At 46.1% G+C, this 26219-nt stretch overlaps 1 protein-coding gene across 1 annotated transcript in view; it reads left to right on the top strand.

Moving 5' to 3' along the window:
- LOC121045675 (CUB domain-containing protein 2) overlaps positions 1 to 26219 on the top strand; it is a 90771-nt gene that overhangs the window by 12143 nt on the left and 52409 nt on the right. The window contains exons 2-3 of the mRNA XM_040498771.2: positions 23536 to 23748; positions 24941 to 25082. Coding sequence (XP_040354705.1) covers positions 23536 to 23748; positions 24941 to 25082 — 355 coding nt within the window. The remainder of the gene's footprint in view (positions 1 to 23535; positions 23749 to 24940; positions 25083 to 26219) is intronic.

Raw genomic sequence — 26219 nt, 5'->3', positions numbered from 1 at the left:
CTCGGCTTTCTGACGTCGCCACAAACCCCGCAAAAAGAAGCAGACGAACTTGCTCCCCGCATAACGCACAGGGAATGTGCCGATATCATGAGCTTTTTTTTTGTGTGCGTGATTGCTTTAGCCGGTGATAAAAAGAAATGAAAAAAAACAAGCGCGTGACAATACATTTTTGGCGCTTTTTGACTCGCTCATTCGGATCGTAGTGTCGGCTGCGGTCCAACTTAAAATGAAAAGGAGTATATATAGACCAGTGTCTGCTGTGTTCCATGGAGGCCGCCATACTTGTTCATGCTGACGCCATGACACAGTAAGGGGGGGAAGGGGGGCTGCGCTTTTTGCAAGACTCCGCTTCTTTACATGCCTTCGCCCATATATCGTGGTGCAAGAACATCAGAAGTGCGTAGTCACGAAGATCCAAGAACGACTCCGATGCAAAAAATGCCGTAAAAAAGAAAAAAAAAAAAAGAATCTTGTTTTATAAGCTGGCTTTTTCTTCGCAAAAGCCTGCTTCTGAGATTATTTCCCATTTTTTATCGCTGGGGGCTAGGATTTCGGATGCTGCTCTATATCCGCTCCGGTGGGTCTGACCGCGTTCCGCCAGTCCTGTACACTTTATTAATCGCACCTTTCACAATCTATAGGAGCCGCGCTATTTCCTATCAAAATGGTTGTCACCTGAAAGATGGGTATAGAATAGATAATAGAGAATTTTATCAGGCCGTTACCATGTTCCGCGGCAGCGGAACATGGTATAACGCTACAGGAGCCTGTGAAACATGCTTTGAAGCGCGCGCCCGGAGCGATATACCGTGACCTCGGGGCGCTTCTTAAAAGCATGCTTCAGACTCCCGTATAGTGCGGTATACGCGGAACACGGTAACGGTAACGGTTTGCTAAAAGTCCCTAATAATTGTGTTGTGCGTTTGTTTAGACAACGGGAAGTTAGCCAGTTTTAATGGGCGTCGGGTGTATCCGCTGTTTAGTGAGATGTTTAGCCAGTGCAGTACCAGTGCAGTACTACTGCTGGCCTGAGGTCTTTAACCTGCATGCTTGCGCGTTAATAGTCATACTGAATCATTCGCCTGTACGGTATTCATATAGATCTACACGGGTAGGGGTGGGGATCGACCTCAGTTATTATCAATATGAGAAACCTTAGTTTGCTTTCATCCGCCCTTAGCAGCCATGTTTATTGCGTGCGTGCGTGTGTGTGTGTGCGTATGTGTAGGTGGGTGTCAAAGAATTGTTTAGGAATGTGTGCATTGTATTTGAGGTGAAAATGAGGCGCCATCATTGTTGCTCTCAGTTATATATGGGCAATGTACAATTTGGGCAGAAAATTATGTTTTTGTTATACTCTTTCAGAACATGGCACTTTCACGTTACCTTGGGACATCAACTCTTCTATTTGTACTCACAACGAATTTGTCAAAGGACCTTCTTGTCTTGTGCAGCTTTCCCATGAATATAATAATAAAAAGGTTTTTCTAACCCACGACATAATAGATTGTCTTTTTATTTTGCTGCGTTACGGCCAACTTTATTAGGTTTAACCATCAAAAGCCCGCACTAAACTGGCCGCTGCTGGCAAGGCGAGGGTTCTACCAAATGTGAGCAGTGTAAGACGTGCTAGACCTGCACAACCATTGCCTCTTCAGCAGGGGTGACTGTGACTGACCATAAAAACCCAGCCTCAAGGCTCTGGTGCCAGGTCTGCCTTGCAGCCTCTCCCCGCTCCTGCCAAGCAAAAGAAAAGAAAAAAAAAGTGTCCTTTTAGCAGGAAAATATTTTGTTGTGAAAAAAAAAAAAAAAAGACGAGAATCTCAACAAGCATATACCCACTGACTCCGGTAAGTGCCACTTCAAGTTCTGGGCGTGCAAGGAGCAATTCAGCCGTAATCTATCTCTCCAACAGCACGAGTGACAAGAATCCGAAAAGCCGTCAGGGTTACTCAGTCTGCCCATCGAGAGGCCCTACTTGCAGGAAGGTCAGCCCTATACTAAAACTAGCGGGGAAGCACGTCTATTGATGGCTTGCACGTGACATCATTACACCATACTGGTGGCCACTCCTACTTGCATTTGTCCGGAAAACCAAATTCGGTGGATGGAGCGTAACGTACGTTACCAAGGGTGCTCGCTGAGGGGCAAGACGACCTCAGGGCAGCTGAAACGACGTCAGTGCAAGCCATGTATACGCACCAATATACGTTATTATTTTAACGCAGTCACGGAACTGCCCATAGACGCTGCTTCGGCGAGCAGCCATCCCCCTCTACCCACATGGTCCGCCTCCCGTCGTTCGCCACGCCGCCACCTTGGGAACGGCTCCTACGGTAACTGCAGTGTATTCTATGGAATTCATATGTTTCGAAGCACAGCGTCTAGACTCCGCTTCACCGTATTCTAGGGAATACGCAGTTTTGAAACGAAACTCTAGATGGCGCTTAAAACGACGGGAGGCGGATTGAGTGTTTTCCGCGCAAGATTTAAAATTGCCCACGATTCGGACAACACAGTCCGGGGCAGCCAACGGTCTGCACATGCTCCTTCATTGTCTGTCTCTCGAAAGTCTCTGTTGTAAGCGGAAGAAGAACTCATTGTGTTTCATCGGCGAACCGTCGAGCATCCGGCCGGTGTAGGGTGCCAGACCGAGTCGGAGAAGATGACGCGCGTTCGCTCGGCCGTGTGCGTCTGGTGGCTTCGCAGTCGCCTCAACTTTGCTTCGGTCTCCCTGCTGCTTGGACTCTGCTGGCCTTCCGCGAACGGACGAAACACCAGTAAGTTCATCTCCGCAGTGCCTGCAACGTGCCTTCGACTGGGTCTGTTTAACCAAAAACACCTGGAAGACAAGGCCTGTTGATCCTCCTCCCCCCCTCCCCCTTCCCCCGGCCTCAAGTGTCATTGCGTGTGGATCCATGCAGCGCAGCCAAGCTCGAAGCGACGCCGTCAGCGCCTCTTGCAGAGCCTCACATCGAGCGCGTCACTCGTACGCCGTGACGCTAAATGCACGCGTCTGCCGCTTTGTGGCGTATACTCTCGTCGAGCTTTCGTGTGTTTGCCGCTTTGGGCGGGTCGGGAATCAACTAACGAAGACGTCATGGGCGGACCTTGTCTTCTATAGGTGGTATTTGAAGCGCAAGTTCGTCTGCTTCTTTTTGCATGGGCTGTGGTGGCGTCAGAACGCCGAGCTCTGATTGGCTCCGATTCAAGGGTAGTGGGTAAACTTCAAGGCAGCATGCTGCCTTGAAGTTTACATGATGGCTCCGATTCAAGGGTAGTGGGTAAACCTCAAGGCATGCATGCCTTGAGGTCTACCCACTACCCTTGAATCAGAGCTCTGCCCTTTGAGGTCCAGCCACTACCCTTCAATTAGAGCCAATCGGAGCTCGGCGTTCTTACGCCACCAATACCTCTGTAAAAGAAGCAGGCGAGTTTGCGCTCCGCGTTGATTTAGCATTCCAATCCCGTCTATTAAAGGGATTGTCCGGTCGAAACTGGAAATACTTAAGTTTTTGCGCTCGTTACGTCGAGGGAGCATTCATATAGACAAACGTCATTTTTATTTCGATATATGATCTCCCCTTATTAAAAAAGCCTGTCATGAGCGTATGCACAAAACTGCACCCCGAATTTCGCCAGTGTCAATGGCTGATATCCGTAACTGCTGTGTGACGTCACAAAACGCAAAAATTTGTCGGACGGTCGGGATAACAAGCGTTGGTCGATAGGTGTCTTGTATTTTGATTCGAAATATATAGTCTCGAAGACCGTACCCTACTGAAATAAGTTCCTTTTAATGCAGTTTTCAAGCGTGTGCAACAAGAATCGCACATTTTATCAGGATATTACTCGAAAACAGCCATAAGCTTGGAGCAAACGTACACTGTTAGAAAAACTCCTGTCAAAATATGGGACACATACATGCTAACCTTGTTGCCACAACATGTACTGTATTACCGGACTACAGAACATGTTCCATACTTCTTTAGTACGGGACATGTTGTTGCTGTATGGGCAGCCACAACAAGTTCCATACACCATCATCACGGAACAAGTACTGTATGCTACAGGAAATGTACCATCGTGGCACACAGCAGCACATGTTCTGTTGCAAGCCATGCCAGAACATGTACCATTTTTACGAAGTACATTACATGTTCCAATGCGTCCAAAACGACACAGGTTACATTTCTTGTACGTACGGAAAAAGTTCAGTCTTGTTTGTGATAGTACTCGCCCCATTTTATGTTACTGCCGCTATTCATGAGTACATCCGGGCTTTGTATGTCACATGCCAAGCTCCTCCTTGAAAAAGTTGATATGCGACATGCAAAACAGGGATGCCCTGGCAGTTTGCAGGCGCAACTTGATGCACGTCTTTGCAACATGAAATTACCTGCAATGCGCAAATGTTCCCCAAACTTGTATGTATGGAAAATTTGAACTGTCGTATCTAATGCGAGCACTATCCTGAAAACAGAACAATGAATCTGTGACATATATACTCAATAGAACAGCCAGGAATGCCATGAGAAAGTGTTCACATGCTACGTCAAGTATAGAGAGCATTGTACATGTAGTGACGGGGATAAAGGCAGATAAACATTTGTAAAAAAATTGTTATCAAACTAAGTTCACGCTTGGTCCTTTTGGTTCCAACCCATAGCAACGGACCCATTGCAAAGAAGACTGAACAGTTTGCTGCTTCAAAAATATTTACATTTATTTTTCTTTTAAATGACTAGAGCAGATTCACAATAAAAAAAAAACACAGTTCATGCCGCAAATATTTTGGGGGGCAGCTCAGCCATAAAAAAAATATCAAAGTGAGGAGTCTCCTAAAAAAGATGTGACCAAAAATTACGCTGACATGCTACATCTCGAAAAGAACCATCTTGGCCTATACAACAAATTGTAATATTAACAATAGAAAAGAAAGATTAATCTAAACAAGCACCGAAGTTTCTTTCCACTTCTTTTGGAACTTCGAGAACTCTTGGAGGGCTCCCTGCGCCTTCAGATGCACCAGAGCAACTTTTGTTGACGACTGCCGGGACCCCTCCTGCGGGTTCATTGCCACAAGTCGCCTGAAAAAAAAAAAGATAACATAAATAATGGGTGGGATTTCTTAGAGGAGGAAGTATAACAGAAGCTAAGGCATTGTCTATCGGTTAGTAATCCAACCTGGACAAATTCTGAACCTCGTCTATAGTATACTTTCAAGCCGAGACACGCCCTTAATTTGGACAGTCCGTGCACACACCATGAGCCTCCAAGTCTGATCCTTGCATCAAGACGAATTGTGATTGTACACACACAGAGAAAAACAAAAAAAAATGATTCAGCTTACTGGCATCAGTTCTCAGTAATAACTGGACACATTTCGGATCTTGTGTCAGCACACAACGCTAAAACATTCTACAACCCGAGACGGAGGCTACAAAGAAGGACGAACACATCCGTCTCAATCGAAACGTATGTCTTCGGAGCCTCCATCTCGGTTTGTAGAATGTCATATTAACCAGCTCGCCTGTCTAGTAAAGTTGTGCCCAACGATACTTCGGTTAAAAAGAGGAATTCACAGTACCAGTAAATGCAATATTACAAAAAAACTTGCCTGAACTGCTTAAGCAGAATATTCTGGTTAGTATTAGAGGGAGGTTATCATTTGAGCCCATTCTCGTTTCGCCCTTCTCACTTGGCCCTTCTCAAAACAACCATTCTCAAAAAGATCTTCTCTCTTGGACCTGGCGTATTTGGTCTTTTCCCGTTTCGTCCTTCGCATTTCAACCCTCCTCATTTGAGTCCGTTCTCGTTTCGCCCTTTTCACCTGGCCCTTTTCAAAACAGCCATTCTCAAAAATATCTCGCTTTGACCCGTCGCACTTGACTCGTTCTAAACGAAAATCGTTTTTTGGGGGGGTTATATTAATAAGTACATTGATATATTTTGTGCGTGCGTGTGTGTGTGCCACGCTACAGGCATACTCTCTCTGCCAAGGATTTTAGCAGTGCGTCGAGATCGTCGTGAAAAGCTACTAGCTGACAATAAAACAGACCAAGTATTTATCGCAGCCAGATCATATTCCGAAATGTCACGTTTTTTGGGGTCTCTCGACCTGGGACAATGCCACCACTTCTATATCGCAGTGTTTCTCAAATGGGGTCCGCGAAGCCATGTCTCATCAGTCAAGCACGGCAATATTAGTTGTCTTTCTTCACGTCGTTAAGAAACGTTCCAATTTTTGGGTGAGTACTCTCGTGCGTGTGTCAATGAGATAAGTCTACTTCACACTAGCAATTAGTTATATCCATTTATTAAATCATTATCATGATAGCCTATACCTTTCTATTCCCCTCACCCCGAGCGGGGTCCTCCATCATCTCCCCCTTTCTACAAGGGGTCCGCGAAACATCAATGGTTGAGAACCACTGCTAATATGTATGCTATTTCTGTTCAAACAAAGTTTCCAAATTAAATGTTCATCGCTTTTTTTTTCGTTTGCTTAGAGGAAGGGAAGGACGCGTCATTGTACGATTCTCAGTGCGCACCTCTAGACATAACATATACCTAATGGTATGTTGGGGGCCCAAGCAAGGTAAGACTCATCAACAAAGCCGCGAAGGCATTACAACGTTAGAAGCATGCCGAAGTAATGCCATTCGGTCGTAGGGCGAACGGGCAAAATGAGAATGGGCCCAGTTGCGAAAAACACGATTCGGATCTTATGAGAAGGTTCAAACGAGAAGGACCAAATGAGAATAGGGCGAAATGTGCAAGGTTCAAATGCGAATGGGACGTTTTGAGATACACCCATTATTAGAATGCTGAACATTCATGTCTTTTGGTTCATATTACTTATTCTAACTGATAAGCATAGCTCGGTCACGGGTATATTCCTGTGCCCCTGCAGAACAAGGGCTCATGTATTTGAAGCCGATCGATACTAAGGCGGATTAAAATATAAGTTGCATGCTCCGTAGGATGCACAAGTTCTAGTATTGGTTCTATATGACAATGTATCTGAATACCAGATTCATACTGATTCTTTCATTATATTGCAACATAATAATATGAATTACAGAGAAACGGTCCTCCCAAGCAGGTCACGCAGTTACTGCAGCACATCCAATTAATGTGAGCAACGAATATTTTCAAGCGAATTGTGAATAAGGGTGTCTAGAAAGCAGCACGTTAACATCAGGCCTTTGCCTTTCTTAGTTCGAAGTTTCAACAAAAACATGGTACAGCATGTTCCAGGTTGCTCTTGAACGTGCCAAACAAACACAAATGCTAACGCTAATATGCTGCTCTACAAAACATATTTCTTTCCGAATTGCTGCCGAAAGTTACACTTTGTTTAATGTAATTGACAATGCCTCAGCGAAAGTGTGACCAAGCTGAATGAAACCGTTAATATCTACATGGGAATACTGCAATACGTTTGAGGAATCGTTATGCGTCTGCTACACCGAGCGTTTTTTTTTTTTTTTCTTACAGTGTTGTTTAAAAGAAAAGCCATGAAAGCTACACTTATCCGATTTGTGCGAGTGAGTTATACGCCCAGGGGGCATTTGGGGGTGGTTAAACTTCGCGATAAGTCGGATAATTATTTAAAATTCGTTAATTAACTTTTTAATTACTGAAAATAGTCATATGGTTCCAATTAGAAATTTGCTGAGCGTCGTCCAAAACCCCTAAATCAGTAATTTTTAGAAAGACTTTGAGCGCGTGAAAAGAGCAACAGTGCGCTGAAGTTACTACTCGTGGAGCAGGTACAAAGCTGGGGCTAAATAAGAGACAGAAAAATCGCACAGGTGCCTTACCGCGACAGCTAGCTTTGTATGTGCTCCACGAGTTGTAACTTAAATGCACTACTACGCTTCTCACGCGCTGAAAGTCTTTCTAAAAATGACTGATTTAGTGGTTTTCGATAACGCTCAGCAAGTTTCAAATTGGAACCATATGTCTATTTTCACTAATTAAAAAGTTATTTAACAAATTTTAATTAATTAGCCGACTAATCGCAAAGATTAGCCACACACATAATGTCCCCATTGGCGTATAACTCACTCGCAGAAACCGAATAAGTGTAGCTTTCATGGCTTTCTTTAAACAAATCTGTAAGAATAAAAAAAAAACGCCCTGTATATGTACAGTACTCACCAAAGGAACACGCTACTGTATTACCTCTGGAGATTACATCAATCCATGACGTAGCGCACAAAATTGTTGCATTAAGCAACATGTTATAGTTCTCGTTCGGCCACCGACAAGTTAGCACTTTTATGAGGTAATGAACAGTTGGTGTGTTCCTATAAGTTTCGGAAACATTGCACATTGCCAAATGAAAACAGAATTTGAACTTTTTTGACTTGTACCATATTATATAATGTAAACAAAATATCTTTCGAGGGCTCAATATTTCCCGATTGAGGTCAAAGTTGAAGTTTTGGAATAATTTGCGGGTTCTAATTTTCACGATGCGGTGGGATCTCAATATAGATCCCACCGCGATGCGGTGGGATCTATATTGATGGATCTATCACGATGCGGTGGGATCTCAATATGTTTACAGTTTACCAGAATTGTTCGCGGGACCTTTTTTTTTTTTTTTTCAAATTGTAGGCGATTTGCGAAAATTAGGTTTTTGCGAAAAATAAGTCGATTACAGTCTTCGAAATTTCTAATTTTGAGCCAAATTGGCTTTGCCGGAAATACGTTGAAGAGCACACCATCATTCAAAAGTATGCCAAACTGCTTAGGATGTTGGCAAGGACACGATAACAGATTAGCTACATAATTTATTGCTAACGGCCTATTATGTCATTAACGCTGTCAAAAAGTATTTAGCAGTTATTGCTGCTTCCCAGACAAAAAAATCGACTATTTATTTCTTCATGAAATGCAATATCCACTAGACAATTCTACTACCTGAAGGAATTAGAACTGTCCATACGATACATTTTTCCAAAGCAAATTCACAGCGCACATTTTCATAACTGAAAGGCACATCTATAGTTACCTCTAAACGAACTACAACGCTGCTAGCAGCTCAGCAGGTTACTTTAGGTATGTGGCGTACATCAGCTCCATGGCAGAGAGGCAGCTGACTCCTTCGAAGCACCTGGTGCCATCCAGTGGCAGTCAAAGAAGCTTCTGCCTGAAAAAAAGTCGATTTTTTTAGTCATAAAGGAACGCTGAACCGAACGTTTATGATTTTAACTGTGTTTCAGAGCATTAATACCTAGGACTTCGGGAGTTATATTGTTTTCAAACATGGCACACCTTTTCAGTTTTTATCTGGGAAGGAGATTCTCAGTTTCTTCCGGTTAACATATATATCCATGAGTTTTATCGCTTTATTCCGGTGATATATACAGTATTTTCCTTTAAATCACAAGGAGAAATCGCACTCCGTTGAGGTGAATGAACTTGATAAGCGATGAAAACAAGTCAAATCCCATCCTCAAAAAAAAAAAAGTGAACTTGACATTCAAAACTCAATTACAATTCACGAGCATGCTCCTGAATGTGTGAGGCTGCATGCATAATGGGCGACTCTGGTCGCATATTCACGAGCAAGCTCATGAATTGCGAGGTTGGTTAGGTCATGATGGGGCGAAAATATTTTTTGAGGGGCTCTGCAGTAACTTTTATTGGCAGAGCGAAGCTCTGCCACTATGGCTAGGATTCGGGTCGTCCAATCAAAGAACATCAACGCGCGTCGTGCGGACAGCCACTTCCGGTTGAGCTGCACGACGTCGTGCATGTAGCATTACTCTACATAAAAAGGGTGTCCTCAGGCCATAAGCGGGAGTTCACTCTGAGCATGCGCAGCGTTCAGAGAGCTCCGATGTGGCGTCCAGTGAATACCACCTATTACAATAAAGGTTTCAACTCGACCGGGGTAACTTCGAAGTAAATTTGTTTATCAGAAGCTCAAGTTATTTAGGTAATATCAGTCCTGAAAGAATGGCATTAATTTAGTACGCAAAACGCCCGGAGCATCCGCGGTACGCACACGAGTATTACCACGACGATGATTGATTACTGGCTCAGCGCGGATAAGTTTACTGGGCGACTCAAAATATCGCACGATAATGCGTTACTATTCCTAAGATGCAAAAGCCTGCGCTATTTCTCTGCATCAAGCAGGTGCCACCCTTATTTCACCGCATATTTAGCAAGCTGCCAAGATCGCTCACACGGTCGAGTAGCAGAGGAACGCAGTGCTTCATTATGCTTTCAGACGCATTTAAAAAAAGAAAGTTAAAAACAAGCTCCGTTTCTCAAACGCTGTATTGAGAATATATTACGCTTTCGACCTTATGAAAATACTTCGTTCCTTAAAACATAACTGATTAATGTTCACGCCTTCTAATCCAATCTTCCCTCATCCTCCAATTGCCCCATCCCCCTCCCCGATCAAGCGCTAAACTTTGAACCATGTGAGGTTGAACTTGGCGGCGAAACAAGTTTAATTCGACGCGCTGAAGCACGCATGTTGACAGCGGCTTGGCATAATAATGCGGGAGTACTGCGAAAACTGCGCCCTCCTAGTGCCCAACTACTAAGTAGGAATTATGCTTGGAGTTGGGCTAGTTGGTTTGACATTGATGGTATGCTGCGCTGCGTAGTTACGCGGAAAAAAACTGGAGAAATGAAGTTAATGCAGGACAGACAAAAACATGCATGAATTGGCGCAGACTAGCAACTGTTTAATTTCTTTCTCTTTTTTCTCCCCCCACCCGTATTTCCAAAATTGCGGCTAAGAAAACGAATGGTTGATGTCTTGAATTTGTTGGCTTCTGAACTTGATGGTGTTTGCCTGGGGCCTGATCTTTGATATACGAACTGGATGGTGTGTTTTTTGTAGCGTTTACCTGGGGCCTGATGCTTGCTCCGACAAGTTAGGTATCTTATTGAGTAGATCTATTTCTTCTTGTCGCAAAGCTAGTGATGGCTCACTGACGCACGCTCCGTGTCTACCCGAGGCCATGTGAAAAGCCTCGATTATTTCACGCTTTGTTCTGTCCTTTGATCTGGCCAAGATGGAAGTAGTGTCAAGGAGAGCTTTGAAGTTGCATTTTGAACAATGCGCTGCAAGGTTGCCAGGTGCTTGCAGTTGTCCGCATGCATGGTTGTGCTCCCTTAGTCTCTCCTTAAGGCATCTTCCAGTCTGCCCGACGTAGGATCTTCCACACGACAGTGGTATTTTGTATACCACACCTTCGACACATTCAACAAATTTGCTCCTGTGTTTCACTTGACACAGTGCCTTGCTGTTAGTCTCGTCCACTTCATTGTTGACCTTCCTGCATAATCCTTTGAGCCTGAAAGGGGCAGATAGTGACACTCTGACTTCGTACCTTGCGGCGATGTTTTTTATCCTGTGTGAAAAATTGTGTATATATGGCAGTACCACCATTGGTCTTTTGTCCAAGATCTTCTCCTTGGTTTTGCACTTTCCTGTGAGTGTGGAAATACATTTTTCTGCGTCAGCTACCAGTAAGGGTTCAGGATAATCGCTTGCGTGTAGTCTGCTTGTTTGCCTCTGTAAACTTTCTGAGACTTTGTGGTGACACGATTTTTGAATTGCTCGCCACATGCATCCTGAGGCAACACTCCTCTTTACTAACTTTGTGTGTCCAGAGTCATACGGCAGAATTCGTTTTTTTTTTCCTCTAGTTTTGTACATCCAGCATGTGTGTCTGTAATCAAAAGTCATGTGGATGCCCAAGAACTGAAGGCTGCTTTTCTCAGGTAACTCAAAAGTAAAATCCAGTCCTCTGTGCGCTTCTCGGAACTTCTCCATGATCTTTGAACGTACCTTGTCTGTTAGTTTGTGTATTGGAAATCACACCGAAAAATCGTCTACATATCTAAAGCACTTGCTGACTCCATTTTTCTGGAAAAACCCCTGTAGCTCTCTATTTCCTTTTGCCATGTACAGGTGGTACTGCCATATATACACAATTTTTCACACAGGATAAAAAACATCGCCGCAAGGTACGAAGTCAGAGTGTCACTATCTGCCCCTTTCAGGCTCAAAGGATTATGCAGGAAGGTCAACAATGAAGTGGACGAGACTAACAGAAAGGCACTGTATCAAGTGAAACACAGGAGCAAATTTGTTGAATGTGTCGAATGTGTGGTATACAAAATACCACTGTCGTGTGGAAGATCCTACGTCGGGCAGACTGGGAGATGCCTTAACGAGAGACTAAGGGAGCACAACCATGCATGCGGAGAACTGCAAGCACCTGGCAACCTTGCAGCGCATTGTTCAAAATGCAACTGCAAAGCTCTCCTTGACACTACTTCCATCTTGGCCAGATCAAAGGACAGAACAAAGCGTGAAATAATCGAGGCTTTTCACATGGCCTCGGGTAGACACGGAGCGTGCGTCAGTGAGCCACCACTAGCTTTGCGACAAGAAGAAATAGATCTATTCAATAAGATACCAAACTTGTCGGAGCAAACATCAGGTTCCAGGTAAACGCTACAAAAACACACCATCCAGTTCGTATATCAAAGAGGCAGCTACAGCAAACGTCATCAAGTTCAGAAGCCAACAAATTCAAGACATCAACCATTCGTTTTCTTAGCCGCAATTTTGGAAATACGGGTCGGGGGAGAAAAAAGAGAAAGAAATTAAACAGTTGTTAGTCTGCGCCAATTCATGCATGTTTTTGTCTGTCCTTCTGCATTAACTTCATTTCTCCAGTTTTTTTCCGCGTAACTACGCAGCGCAGCATACCATCAATACTAAGTAGGGTCGGGCAGTATGCCGCCCCGAATCAGGAACTATAAAAGGCCTAGCTTTATGCAGCTGGGAAGACGAGACGCTACACGCTGGGCATCCCGAACTTGGAATATACGGCACCCTTAGAGATAGTAAAATAACACTGCGTTAGGAACAACTTAACGTATACGTACCTTGGAAAACAAAGCCGTCTACGCACCGCTGAACGCCTCTGACGACGCGATAACAACGTCGAACTCGCCTTCCGAACGGGCAGCAGCACTCCGCAGCTCGCGGGCCCACGCCGGCCGGCAGCGGCTTGCGCATGCGCGGGTGAGAGATGTCTTCTTGCGCTCGGCGTAACACGGCTCACGGGCACTGTACTTCCGCGGTCTGATAGAGTTCCATAAAAATTGCTGGATATCCGGCACTTTTGGGCGCGTTCAATTCGCTTATACCAATTGAACCGACTATAAACTGTAGTCTTGTAAGGCTTTTTTTATTTATACGGATAAGCTCATACTTATTGCCTAAATAGCACATTTCAATGCATATGGTACAGTTCCCGTTTTTGAAAGCAAACAGCACATTGTATGCGTTTCCAGAAAACGGGACATGTTCTATTCGGTTTTTCCACGTAGATTGATGGAATTTTCTAACAGTGTATGCCGTTTCGCGCAAACACAATTACGACGGCCACCGATCGAACTAGGAGCGCTTGCAAATCAAAGGATGCAGATTTTGCCTCTGAAGCAGCACCTAGGCTTACGAGACGGCATCTGCATGGGTACAGATATCGGCGGAACCACTGTGTCGGTGATGAGGCTGCGGGTCGTTCCCTTGGAGGCGATGTCCGCGGGTCGAAGGCAAACGACGAATCGTTCAAATGCATTAGGTCACTTGACTCGGACGAGCTTAGTGACTCGTAGCCACGGAAGCTCATTTTCACACGCGGGTCAAACAGAATCTGGCTGCAAGCGTGCTAAAAAAACTTTTAGCATCGTTTCCAGATGACCTCGCTGTTCGTTTGGGTTTCGCTACATAATCAAACCCATTGATCCGATCTGGGCGAGGTGTATTGTATTGTATTATATTGTATTTTATTGCACCTATATTACACAGTGCTGCTCGCTGTGCAGGTATCCAGGGAAAGAGAGGAGGAAATACACGTTTTGTGCCCCTGACGCCGACCGGGCGGCGCTATAGGTTGACTGGGGAAATACAAAAATAAGGGGACGTAGTTGAATATCGTTGGCACAGCATCACAGCTCAACCTACGAGCCTTCTGTTCGCTAAAAGCTCAGCTCGTAGCTCTCTTCTGTGAGATGATTGCTGCATAAGCGGGATATCGATCTTGACGGGAACCCAGTCCCTACGCACGGCGAAGATCCATTTTGATCTTCACTGCACGTCTCGCGGAAAAGTGAGGGAACGCCCCGGCTCGCATGTGCTGCCCGGTGGTTGTGACACCCAACCGTGCAACAAGAATCTCGCCCAACCACGAAACAAGTCGAGCGCAAAAACAAAAACAAAGCAAGCTGCGGCGTTCACTCGCAGGCAAACGACGAGACAGAAATGTTCGCTTTGCGTTGTGTGACGTCAGAGCTCCAGTGTTGCCAACGAAAACAGCGTTTACGCTAGGATGCGATTGAACCAGTATAAATTCAATTACTCATGCAGAGGGGCACATAAAATTAAGATACCACACGTACGATGCGTCTCGAGGCAAAAGCAATGATATTCAACTGTTTTCTCAAATACAAAATTCGACCGGACAATCTCTTTAAGTCGAAAGTGGTCCCGAAGTGTCAACGAAATGACGTCACACAATACACGGTGTCATGTTGTCGGATTTCGCGGTTCTGGCGGTTGGTTCTAGAGGTTCTAGAAAAAAAAAGAAGGGATATACGCTTCGCCTAAAGTGTCCCCGTCGTCGCAGCGCTCCAACGCCTGGCTGCTGAAGCTTCAGTGGACTGTCCAGCTCATAACGAACCACGGCAGAACAGCTATGCATCCGCCGTATCCGCCGCCGCTGCCGTACCACCGCCAGAATCGTAACAGGCATGACACTTCTATGACGTCACTACGTACCAGTCTTGAGAACGCGGTAAACACCCCAGTCGAAAGTATACACATCATAAAGTACATGCGACAGACTTAAGACATTTTACGCCTTTAAGAAGGCCCGTTTCGGAGACTTACACCTCTGGCTACACCATCTTAGCACCCCCATTTTGAGTGATATACCAATTTTAATTGTAAAATAGGAGGCTGTTGCAAGGAATCCGATTTGCAAGAGTGGAAAAGAATGTCACCATAAATTGAAGCGAGCGTCTTTTGTGAAGGGTGCTCGCCATTCAGAAACAACTATAGCAGGAAGTTGCTTTACCGAGTATGTCGAATAATTGTGTTCTGGTAACAATTTTTAGAGCGCAGCTCTTAGGCGCCCGTTTTCAGTTTGAGCGTCATCGTCGTCACCGTCACCGTCGTCGTCGGTGTAACCGCGCATTGCATTATGGGACGTTTTCCATAATGACGTCAACGTCACGAGTGACGTCATGAAGGTCATAACTTTCACAGTGAAGGTCAGTCGGTGAAGGTGGAGGTCAAGACCTTCACAAAGGTCGGACAGTGAAGGTGAAGGTCGTGACCTTCACCTTCACCGACTGACCTTCACTGTGAAAGTTGCGACGTTTAGAGCTGCGCTCTAAAACGTGATGAAAGGCCGGGACACACAACATTCTGAGTGGATTTTTTCGCTTAAAAAAGGGGTCGACGGCCAATCGCAAGCCGCCTTTCTCGGAGACGCGGCTTACGATTGGCCGACAAGCGCCTATCGTCACCGCGCTGACAGCGATGCTGGGGTATGCCCCGCCTTTCCTGAGCGGAAAAATCCGCTCAGAAAGGAGTTTGTCCTGGACTTTCATCACGTATTAAAGCACAGTTGTTCGGCGCTCGTTCCCGTCACCGCCAGCGTTCGCCTTGCATTATGAGAGGTGACAGACCTATACACTAATTCAATTCCCTTCTAAATTTCTCGAAAAAACTGGATTGGTGTGTAGGTCTTTGGCGTCCCATAATGCAGCACTACGCATTCCGTTTCCCCGCTGGATTTACCGGTAAAACTGACGACACATGACCTCAACACCAATTCAGTTTACCCGCTAATTTTAGCGGGGAATTGAAATGATGTTGGGGTCATGTGACGTCAACTTTATCGCTAAATCAAGCGGAGAAACTAAATTTTTTTATAGGTGACGTGGCATGAAGTCATGTGACGTCATTTTCCCCGCTAAATTTTGCCGGGAAGCTGAATTGGTGTCGAGGTCACGTTGCGTCAATTTTCTAACTAAATTTAATAGGGAAATTGTACCCTTCTCTCCTCCTCCCCTCCTCCTTATATGAATAATATTATAATAAATAATTAAATTATATATATTGTGAGGGATATAGAAACTTGACGACCGGTTTCAATTATGTTTATGTTCGAACTGACCCGTGCTGCCCCGAGCGGGCAGCGCGAGCCATCGGCGATGGTGATCATGATGGCTGCACGGGACGATGGATGGCTCACACTAGGGAGGTGGGGTGGTGAAGGGAAGCTACGGGTAGCGGTGGGTGCTAGAGTTTCAAGCGGCTCACATATAGAACCTTTGAAGTACGACGGCGGCCATCGCAGGAGGCGGACACAGGTTCGGCGAGGTACGACATGGGGGATGTTTCCGAGATGATTCGGTAGGGGCCGATGTACTTGCGAAAGAACTTGTCAATTCGGGTGGGTTGTCGGGCGAGAGTCCAAACCCACACAAGGGCACCGGCAGCGTAGGAGGTATGCGTATGAGGCTTGTCGTGGCGATCCTTGGCTACATGTAGATGTTGCGATATTTGTAGCTGTGCAAGTTGGCGGCACTGATGAAACTGGTGAGGTCTTTTTGGTCGGTTGACAAAGCAACAGGAAAGATGATGTCCAACTGTCCATAGTGCATGAAGCTTCGCGATGGTACACTAAATGGAGAGGAGAGTAGCCGGTAGTAGACTGGAGGGCAGTGTAGTAGGCGAAAGTTACAAATGGGAGTATTGTGGCCCAGTTTAAATGGTCCCTGGAGGTATACATAAATATCATGACAGCGAGAGTCTTGTGAAGACGTTCGCTCAGCCCTTTTGTCTGAGGATAATATGGTGATGTTGACTTGTGAACTACTTTACAGGCTTTCAAAATGGCTGCAAGCGTGCTCGAAAGAAACTGCCGTCCGCGGTCGCTTAAAGAACGATTTGAAGATTAAAAGAATTTGCATCTCGTCATTTTTACGTTGTTTATCGTTTCCCGGAGGATAGAGAAAACATTTTCATTAAAAAATGTCGCGCTTCCGCTGCACAATTGCAATGCAAAAGTTGAGTTTTTTCCCCCACCTGCAGCCGCAAGTGGCAGCCAAAGGAACTACGGCGAGAAGATTACGTGACCTCGCTCGGCTCTAAGCTGCAGAATAACGCCCGCTAATGTCAGCAGAGAGAGTGAGAGGAAGCGTCCTCCGAGAGAGCACACGGGAAGCTACACGGCACCCCGGATTACGTCACTAGGAGGGGGACCAGGTGTGACCCTGAAGACTAGGAGTGAGTTGAGGGGTGCCAAAAATGCCAATATTTTTTTTTTTTTTTTTTTTTTTTTTTTTTACAGAACAACTACGACACGTAGGCGAAATCGGTGTTCTGTTCTTTACTTTAGAAGTGTCAGAGGCCGACTTTCACAAATGTTTGGCCGAAGTCCGGAAATCGTTCGTGACGTAGGAGTCTATTATATATCAAGAATTCAGCTATTTCTCCAGATGTCGTAGAGGTCAGCGCGACGGTTTCAGCACATCTAGTCAAGAGGTCAATGACTGCACCAGTCCAACGATGACCGTGAGAAGAAGCTGAGAATGGGCCAAACAAATCGATCGCCACTCTTTCGAAGGGCGGGGCAAACTAAAGGTTGGCGTAATCCAGCATGTGCTGTGGTTAATCGTTCTCTACGTTGGCATTTCAAGCAGGACTGAACATATTTGTCACCAAGCCGTGGCAAATGGTATACGTCCTTGCGAGTGACCTTATCGACTCTACGATAATCAACACAGAAATGTATGCTGCCATCCTTCTTCTTTACAAGGACTACTGGTGAGGACCAGGCGTTCGGTGATTGGCGAATGATACCTTTACGCGACAAATCTGACACCTCTTGGTCAATAATACGGCGTTCTGGAGGAGATACGCGATATGGACGCTGATTTACGATTTCTCCGCGGGGCGTATTAATCTCATGTTCCACTGACTTTGTTGCGCCTGTAGAGGATGTATAAACATCGAAGCACGATGCGAAGGAATCGATGGCATTTAATATATTTAGTTGGAGATAATGGGAAGCGCTGGAGTATCAAAATTACGTGTTGATTCGAGTGACGCAAGTTCCAAACAAGCATGAGGTTCGATATTTGCGACGATCGTAGCTTTTACGAAAAAGTGGCTGATGTGTCACGTTACAGACAGGCAGCACTGTGCTCCCATGAGTAGGCGTAGAAATAGAATGGGGTATAACAAACCGGTGCGATAGTAAGAGGTTTGAAAAAGTGAAAGCTGTTTACAACTTCCTGTAACGCCGAATTGGAGCGCAGCTCTTGAGGAGGAGGAGTGGAGGGTATATTCCTCCTCCTCCCTCGTGATCATGCCTGCTAGTCCTCCTCCCCTCCTGCTCCCCCTCCCCCTCCTTTACCACCTTTACCGGGCGGGGGAGGAGGGGGGAGGAGGAGGAGCGGAGGGGGAGGAGGAGGAGGGGAAGGGGCGACGCCGACGCCAACGCCGACGCCGACGCCGCACAGGCTGGAAACGGGTCATGTGACCCCCTCCCCCCGAGGTCACGTGACCCGCCCGGACCATACACAATGAGGGGAGGAGGAGGAGAAGGAGGGGGAGGAGGAGGAGGGGAGGAGGAGGAGAGGGAGGGGCACGGTTACGCCGACGGCGACGCCGACGCCGCTCAGGCTGGAAACGGGCCCCTAAGAGCTGCGCTCTAAAAGCAGTTACTAGAAAAGTGCCTGAAACTCTTGGTTCACTCGAGAAATTAATGACAAGAGATGCTAGCGGGAAAATACCTGTCTTCAAAGGCCCGTAAATTGGTTTCAAGAATACTGGAGTCAGATTTGCAGCTATTTGGAATCTCCCAAGAAGGACCCCGTTGCAGCTAATGACAGCTCCCACCGAGTAAAAAAAAATCGCAGCCGAGAATGAAATCGTATGAACAAGATGACAAGACAACGAATTGAATAGATGTGGCACGTACCCTGTATGGAAACACGTGCCGTGCACTGGGTTTTTGGATGAATAGTGTATGTGGACGCTGCCCGAAATGCACAACCATGGAGGGGCGTTCTTACTTTGTGAAGACGGATGCAGATGTCCTCTCTAATCACAGAAGTAGCCGCCCCTGTGTCAACCAAGGCGTACAGAAGTAAGCCGTCGATGTATACTTCAATGAGGTTTGATGGGTTATAAGGAGGATGGTGATGACGTTTTTTGTGACGCAGTTGCTCCTCCGACAACTACGGTTCCTAGTTTCCGGTGTTAGGCCTTGCACGTCTCTCCTTGAGACCATAGCCGAGAAGGATCGAGGATATGGAGACAGGAAGCGGCGGCGAGGAGCCTGTGGACGACGTGCTGGATAAGGGTCCGGGGGCGGGGATTGATCGCGCGGCTGACTCCCGAGCTCTAGGTGGTTGCGGTATCGGTTGTATTAGTAAAGTCGCGGGTTGCATAGTTTTGCTGTAGTCTCCGGCAAACTCGTGCGACGTGACCGGCAACTCCACAGTAATGGCAGACTGGCCTCTGTCGATATCCACGATATGCCTTGTTAGAATAAGTGGGACGACTGCGCCAGGCGTGTAAAGAACCCCCAGTGAAGGAAGGGGAGATGGCAGCCATGCAGAGCAGGAGTGTACGAAATCATTTGAGGAATTTCGGAACGAAGATTTTCATCGGTAGAACAGACTCTGTCCGTGAGGAAATAGAAAATTGCTGTTGATGGGACTACGGAAGCAAGTTTCTGTTGGATGATGCGTCGCATATGATGCAACGCGCGGGCAGTGCAGGAGGAGGGGAGGAGGAGGGAGGAGGATAGGAGGAGGAAGGAGAAGGAGAATGAGGGGAGGAAGGAGGAGGAGGATGGAGGAGGCGGAGGGGGGAGAGAATATGAGGGGGGGGACGAGTAAGAAGGAGGAGAAGGGGAGGCGGAGGAGGAGGGGAGATGCCAGCTACCCTTTGTGCAGGCATGTGATATCACCATTCAAAAATCATAAGGAGGCACGTATGAAAACGTGGTTTTCTCGTTGTCCATGTGACCATCTACATCCATGGGTACGGGTCTGCGTCTGTGCTGTACCCATCGATCTCTGTGGCACGTCAGACGAAGTTGGTAAATGGTGTGCCGCCAAGGTCGACGACGGCTTACGCGCGGTAGCTCTGTACCTCTCGCCTACAGCACTCGCCAAATATTTCCTGCAAGACAAAGAAAAACTTCATACCAGTCATGCATGAAAACATCCCATTGGCCCCAAGGGATGTGTACTTGTTGTTCTGCTGCGCCATCTCGGGGGAGCACGCTCAAGACTAATGCTGAGGAAATCAAAAACGCCGAGCAGTCTTCGACAGAGCCGAGAGCAAGTAGGATGGCATCGAGAGTATCACGTGCTTCGTCACGGTGTTGACTCTAACGCTGTCTTGTTCTCCCGCCTTGCTCCTGCTGTCCTCTTTCCTGGCACTAGAAGAACTAAAGAGTGGAGCTTCCAGATGTGAGAACTGTATTTCCTTTCTCCGGACAACGGGCGAGCGAGAATACCACCATTACAGCGGAGCCGTTAAGGGCTAGTTTTTTCAGGATAGTGTCCGGTACCAAACAAAATTCGACACCCATTGCCGACACAGCAGTCTGGTTGCCGCCGTATATACCCGTAGATGGCGGTAGGTGTCCAGAGTGTTGTGTTTGCCGGTTGTCTGCTTGCCGCCGTCGCTCATAGATGGCGGCAACATTTCTTCGGGGAAAGAAGAGCGGGAACGGAACGAGCGGTGATGTGCGCAGCAGCGCGTATGGTTTCAGAATTGCCGCGAGGCCGCTATCACCTAAAGTTCCCCTGAGTCGAGCGCTTAAAATTCCCTTGCGAAAGAAGAGCAGATCGTTCACTTGGAAAGCCACCGCCGAGAACAAAAGCTACAGCTCCGCTGCTCTTCCTTATTCACCAGAGTGAAAAGACTAAAAGCTTTTTTTTTATATCTATATATATATATATATATCGTAAAAACGAGGTAAATGCTTTAAAACATAGTTATTGGACGACGTTCCGAGCGGGGACCGCTCTTCATCAGGTCCTAATGTTATATATATATATATATATACCCTGCCTCCCACGCGGAAAGCCAGGGTTCGATTCCTGGGAGCGACGTGTATTTTGTTTATTCCTGCAATTTAGTGTTCTGAAAAATTCGCGAATTCTGTTCGAGGTCCGAATGTTCTACGCGTCGAACTTTCTACGCCGATTATTCCAGAAGCCCACGCGCGTACATAAGGGGTTTCGCGTGGTGAGCCAAGGTCAGTATCGCCTCAGCGTTCGATCCTGCTGCTTCGCCGCCTTCGACGCCCGCGACGCTTTGTTATCTTTCTTTTTATTTTTACTTTTGGGCACAAGTTCGCCCCCTTAAACGCTAAGTTTCTTCAGTTATTATCGCCTCATCACTTGTCATTCGTGACAATAAATATATATATATATAAGGTGTTTTTTTAAGCTTAACAGATTTGTTTAAAAAAAAGCCGTGAAAGTTAGACTTCTGCCGCTTGTGGAGGTAAGTTATACTGCCAGGGGGACATATTATAGGGGGCTAATCGTAACGATCAGTCGGCTAATTAATTAAAATTCGATAATTAACTTTTTAATTAATGAAAATAGACATATGGTTCCAATTAGAAACTTGCTCAGCGTCATCGAAAAGCACTAAATCAGTCATTTTCAGAAAGACTTTGAGCGCGTGAGAAGCGTAGTAGTGCACAAAAGTTACCACTCGTGGAGCAGGTACAAGGCTAGCGGTTGCGGTAAGGTGCCCGCGCCATTTTTCCTTCTCTTATCTAGCCCCAGCCTTGTACCTGCTCCACGAGTGGTAACTTTAGTACATTACTACGCTTCTCACGCGCTCAAAGTCTTTCTGAAAATGACTGATTTAGTGGTTTTCGGTGACGCTGTGCAAGTTTCTAATTGGAACCATGTGTCTATTTTCATTAATTAAAAAGTTAATTAACGAATTTTAATTAATTAGTCAACTGATCGTTACGATTAGCCCCCTATAATATGTCCCCCTGACCGTATAACTCACCTGCACAAACCGTATCAGTGCATCTTTTACGGATTTTTGAAAATAAATCTGTTCGAATTAAAAATGAACACCCTGTATATATATATATATATATATATATATATATATATGCCGGGTGTTATTTTTTGTTCATTCTTGCAGATTTGTTAAAAAAAACGCCATGAAAGCTACACTTACGCGGTTTGTACGAGTGACTTATACGCCCAGGGGGACATTATGTGGGTGGCTAATCTTTGTGATAAGTCGCATAATTAGTTAAATGCACTAATTAACTTTTTAATTAGTGAAAATGGACATATGGTTCCAATTAGAAACTTGCTGAGCGTTATCGAAAACCACTGGATCAGTCACTTTCAGAAAGACCCTTAGCGCGTGAGAAGCGTAGTAGTGCACCAAAGTTACTACTCGTGGAGCAGGTAGAAGGCTAGCGGTTGCGGTAAGGTGCCCGCGCAATTTTTCCTTCTCTTATCTAGCCCCAGCCTTGTGCCTGCTCCAGGAGTGGTAACTTCAGCGCACTACTCTATATATATATATATATATATATATATATATATATATATATATATATATATATATATATATATATATATAAATCTTTCTCAGATTGTTTAGCACAGTATATCGCAAAATCTGAATACTTCAAAGGAGGAGGGGAGGAGAGGATACGTATGAGGAGGAGGGGCATGCCCTCCTCTCCGTACCCTCTCCTCCTCCTTCCTCAAGAGCTGCGCTCTAATTCGGCGTTACAGGGAGTTCTAAAAGTCTAATTTTAGAGCGCAGCTCTTAGGGGCCCGTTTCCAGCCTGAGCGGCGTCGGCGTCGCCGTTGGCGTCGCCGTCGGCGTAACCACGCCCCTCCCTCTCCTCCTCCTCCCCCTCCTCCTCCCCCCTCCTCCTCCTCCCCCTCCTCCTCCTCCTCCTCCCCTCATGGTGTAGTATGGTCCGGGCGGGTCACGTGACCTCGGGGGGAGGGGGTCACATGACCCGTTTCCAGCCTGTGCGGCGTTGGCGTCGGCGTCGGCGTCGCCCCTCCCCTTCCTCCTCCTCCTTCCCCTCCGCTCCTCCTCCTCCCCCTCCTCCCCCACCCGGTAAAGGTGGTAAAGGAGAGGGAGGGGGAGCAGGAGGGGAGGAGGACTAGCAGGCATGATCACGAGGGAGGAGGAGGAATATACCCTCCACTCCTCCTCCTCAAGAGCTGCGCTCCAATTCGGCGTTACAAAAAGTTGTAAACGGCTTTCACTTTTTTTTTTTATAAAAAAATAAGCGTCGCGTGATCGTATTTTTTTAGGATGTTTAGAGACGGTAGAATCAGTTATGACCAAGAACAGATGATCTCAGAATCATCTTTAGTTCCCTTTTAATGAGATTAGTTAAGTAGACGTCAAGCCCCAGTGATTCCCAGAGGCGACCCCCGCTCTCCGCAGCCTGCGGGGGCTTCCTGACGCAGTTCCGGGGCAGCTTCCAGTCCCCGAACTACCCGGACCACTACGACGACTTATCGGAGTGCCGCTGGTACATCTTCGCGCCCAGGGAGTTCGCCATCCTCATCGAGAAGCACTCCATCGATATCGAGGACGACGCCGCCAGGGCCGACTGTCCCTACGACCACCTCAAAGTAAGGCAACCTTATTATATCGACGGAATGGTGGAACTCCCGTAGAGGATGATACCTTAACTTCCTCCTCTCTATCTATCTCTCTCTCTCCCTTATGCCCTCCACTCGTCGTTTGAAGCATCACCTCGAGGCTACATTTTAAAAATGTATCCTTCGGAGACTCTTCGATGAAGCGCCATTAGACGCCGTGCTTCAAGACCTGTGTAACTGTAGTTACCATTGCAGCCGTCCCCCAGAAAAATGGTGGAGCGCAGGGCGACGAGAGGCGTACCTTGGGGGAGAGCGAGGTAGTGCTCGAAGAGGCGGCGTCCATGGGCAGTCCCGCAACTGAGTTTATCTTAGCACTGCTGTCGAGGTCGGCGCACACATTTTTAGCATGTGTATTAGCAGCTGAGGTTACAAATAACTCAGGTGGCGCAAGCCGCAGCCCGGAATCAAAGGGTTCAGCCCTACACGCATGCATTCATTCAGCCGCATGCTAACGCTTTGCACACTCCAGAAATGGTTCCTGCTCATGCGCAGTGCCTGCACCTAGTGAAGTCAATTATAAAATGTGTTTTACTTCCAAACAAGCTTTTTTATACATAATTCAGGCAGGGTAACCAATTGTTTACTGAAATCTTTTAGTGATTTTTTTTTATAATAGATAAAATGAAATGGTAGAAGTATAAAAAATAGAGACAGAGCACTAGCTTAAATATCGGCTATCAAAATAATATATAAAACGTCTATAGAATTGTTTTGACACGTCCAAATATCGCACCAGGTGAAAGGAACATAATATGCAATTCTCACTTAAAATAGGAACATGGAGCAACAGGGTCATTCCGTCATCAACGAATATAGAAAGAAAGCTGCCCAATTGTGCGGGCAAATCTCGACAAAGTGTGCTTGTCTTCTTCTTGTAAACACAAGACAGTTGCTGAGGATGTTTTTTTTTTAAATCGGCAAAAGCGCCGGCTAACCGGCTAACTTTCTGAAATTTTTGCAAATGGGTTTTAACCTGCTAAAATCTATCTTGACCAAATTAATCATTTTTGACTAGCTTATGCTCAATATTAATTAATTTTGTTTGAGGTAACCGGTCTAATAATAAACTAAATGCTGATGGCCTTATCAAGTAAACAATAAATTCTTACAAATGACAAGATGTCTGAGTTTTTCTAAAGCTTTTGTTTCATACTGGACGCAGTACTCGTTCGGGAACTGGAAGAAAACCTTCTGTGGACGAGGTCTGGTTGAGCCTATTCTCCTGGACACGAACTTCGTCACGGTGATCTTGAAGACGGACGCAAGCATGTCTGGCTCGGGATTTAACATATCATACAGATTTGGTGAGTGGAATACTAAAATCGACTTGACGAGTGAAATACTTAAAGGGCCCATGAAACGATTTTTGGGTTGGGATAAATCGTTTTAGATTGGGATTTTACTAATAGAACATCGTTCAGTGGGCCAAAAGAAAAAAGGTAGAAAGTCAAAAGCCTGACATTCAGTGCGAAAATTTGAAAACACAGCGGACTATTTCGTTCCTTCTCCCCTTCGTAACCGCTCTGCCTTTTCACTAAGATACATCCGCGGTCCCAAAAGCGTGTCATCGGGTCCAAACTGACGTCACACAAAACCGGACCTCATTTAGTCCCTTCACCCCTAAGCTGACATTGTGGTGGAAGCTACGCGCTTGCCGGACCAATCAGCCACCTCCGTTTCATCACCTGACTTCATTCTCTGCAGCCACATTTGCCAAGCTTACGTGGCAAAAGTGTGGCTAGCCCAAGGAGCACGTAGCTTCCACAGCACTGTCAGGTTAGGTGTGAACGGGCTAGGGAAAGAAACTTTTGTCTGAATTTTGAGCGACGGGCTAATCTTCTAGGGGGAGAATGGATGTGTCCGGGGATTAAACCAGGTTCCGAGCGAGAGGGGCCTCCCTTCTTTTCGTCTTCTTGAACAGTTTGGTGGAATGCGCGATTTATGAGTTGAGGAGGAAAGCGAAACAGGAAAAAGTTGGAAAAGCGTTTCATGACCCCTTTAAATGAAATGACCTGCTTCCTAAACGGCGAAATTCCGAGGTTTTTAGGTAACAGTGCTTGTCACTCGATCGAGACTCTCTCTTATCTTTCTGAAAGTGTCTAGTTTGAACGCGCACTTTGGGTTATAGACCCGAACAGGTATACCCCAACTCACGTTTACAAACAAACCGGAGCGCCCCTAGCGCTCCGGTTTGCATGCAAGATAGGTGTGGGCATAAACCGCGGCGTCTTGCATCAACAAATCATATGATGCTGTCTTAGTGCTTTAGTGGCCTGGGCATAACTAACGAGGCTCGTTACACCGCGAAACTTCGGGTAAATAATGTGGCATTCGGCGATTCATTCCGCGTTAACGCAGCAGAATGGACGTCGTTAAAACCTGATTCACTTGATAAGATTCTGCTCGTTATTTTTAGTGGCGACGTCGCTTGAACTGCAAAA

The sequence above is a fragment of the Ixodes scapularis genome, unplaced genomic scaffold, assembly GCF_016920785.2.
Source record: "Ixodes scapularis isolate PalLabHiFi unplaced genomic scaffold, ASM1692078v2 PGA_scaffold7__128_contigs__length_106722199, whole genome shotgun sequence".
NCBI lineage: Eukaryota > Metazoa > Arthropoda > Arachnida > Ixodida > Ixodidae > Ixodes > Ixodes scapularis.
This window is presented reverse-complemented; position numbering and strand designations above follow the sequence as displayed.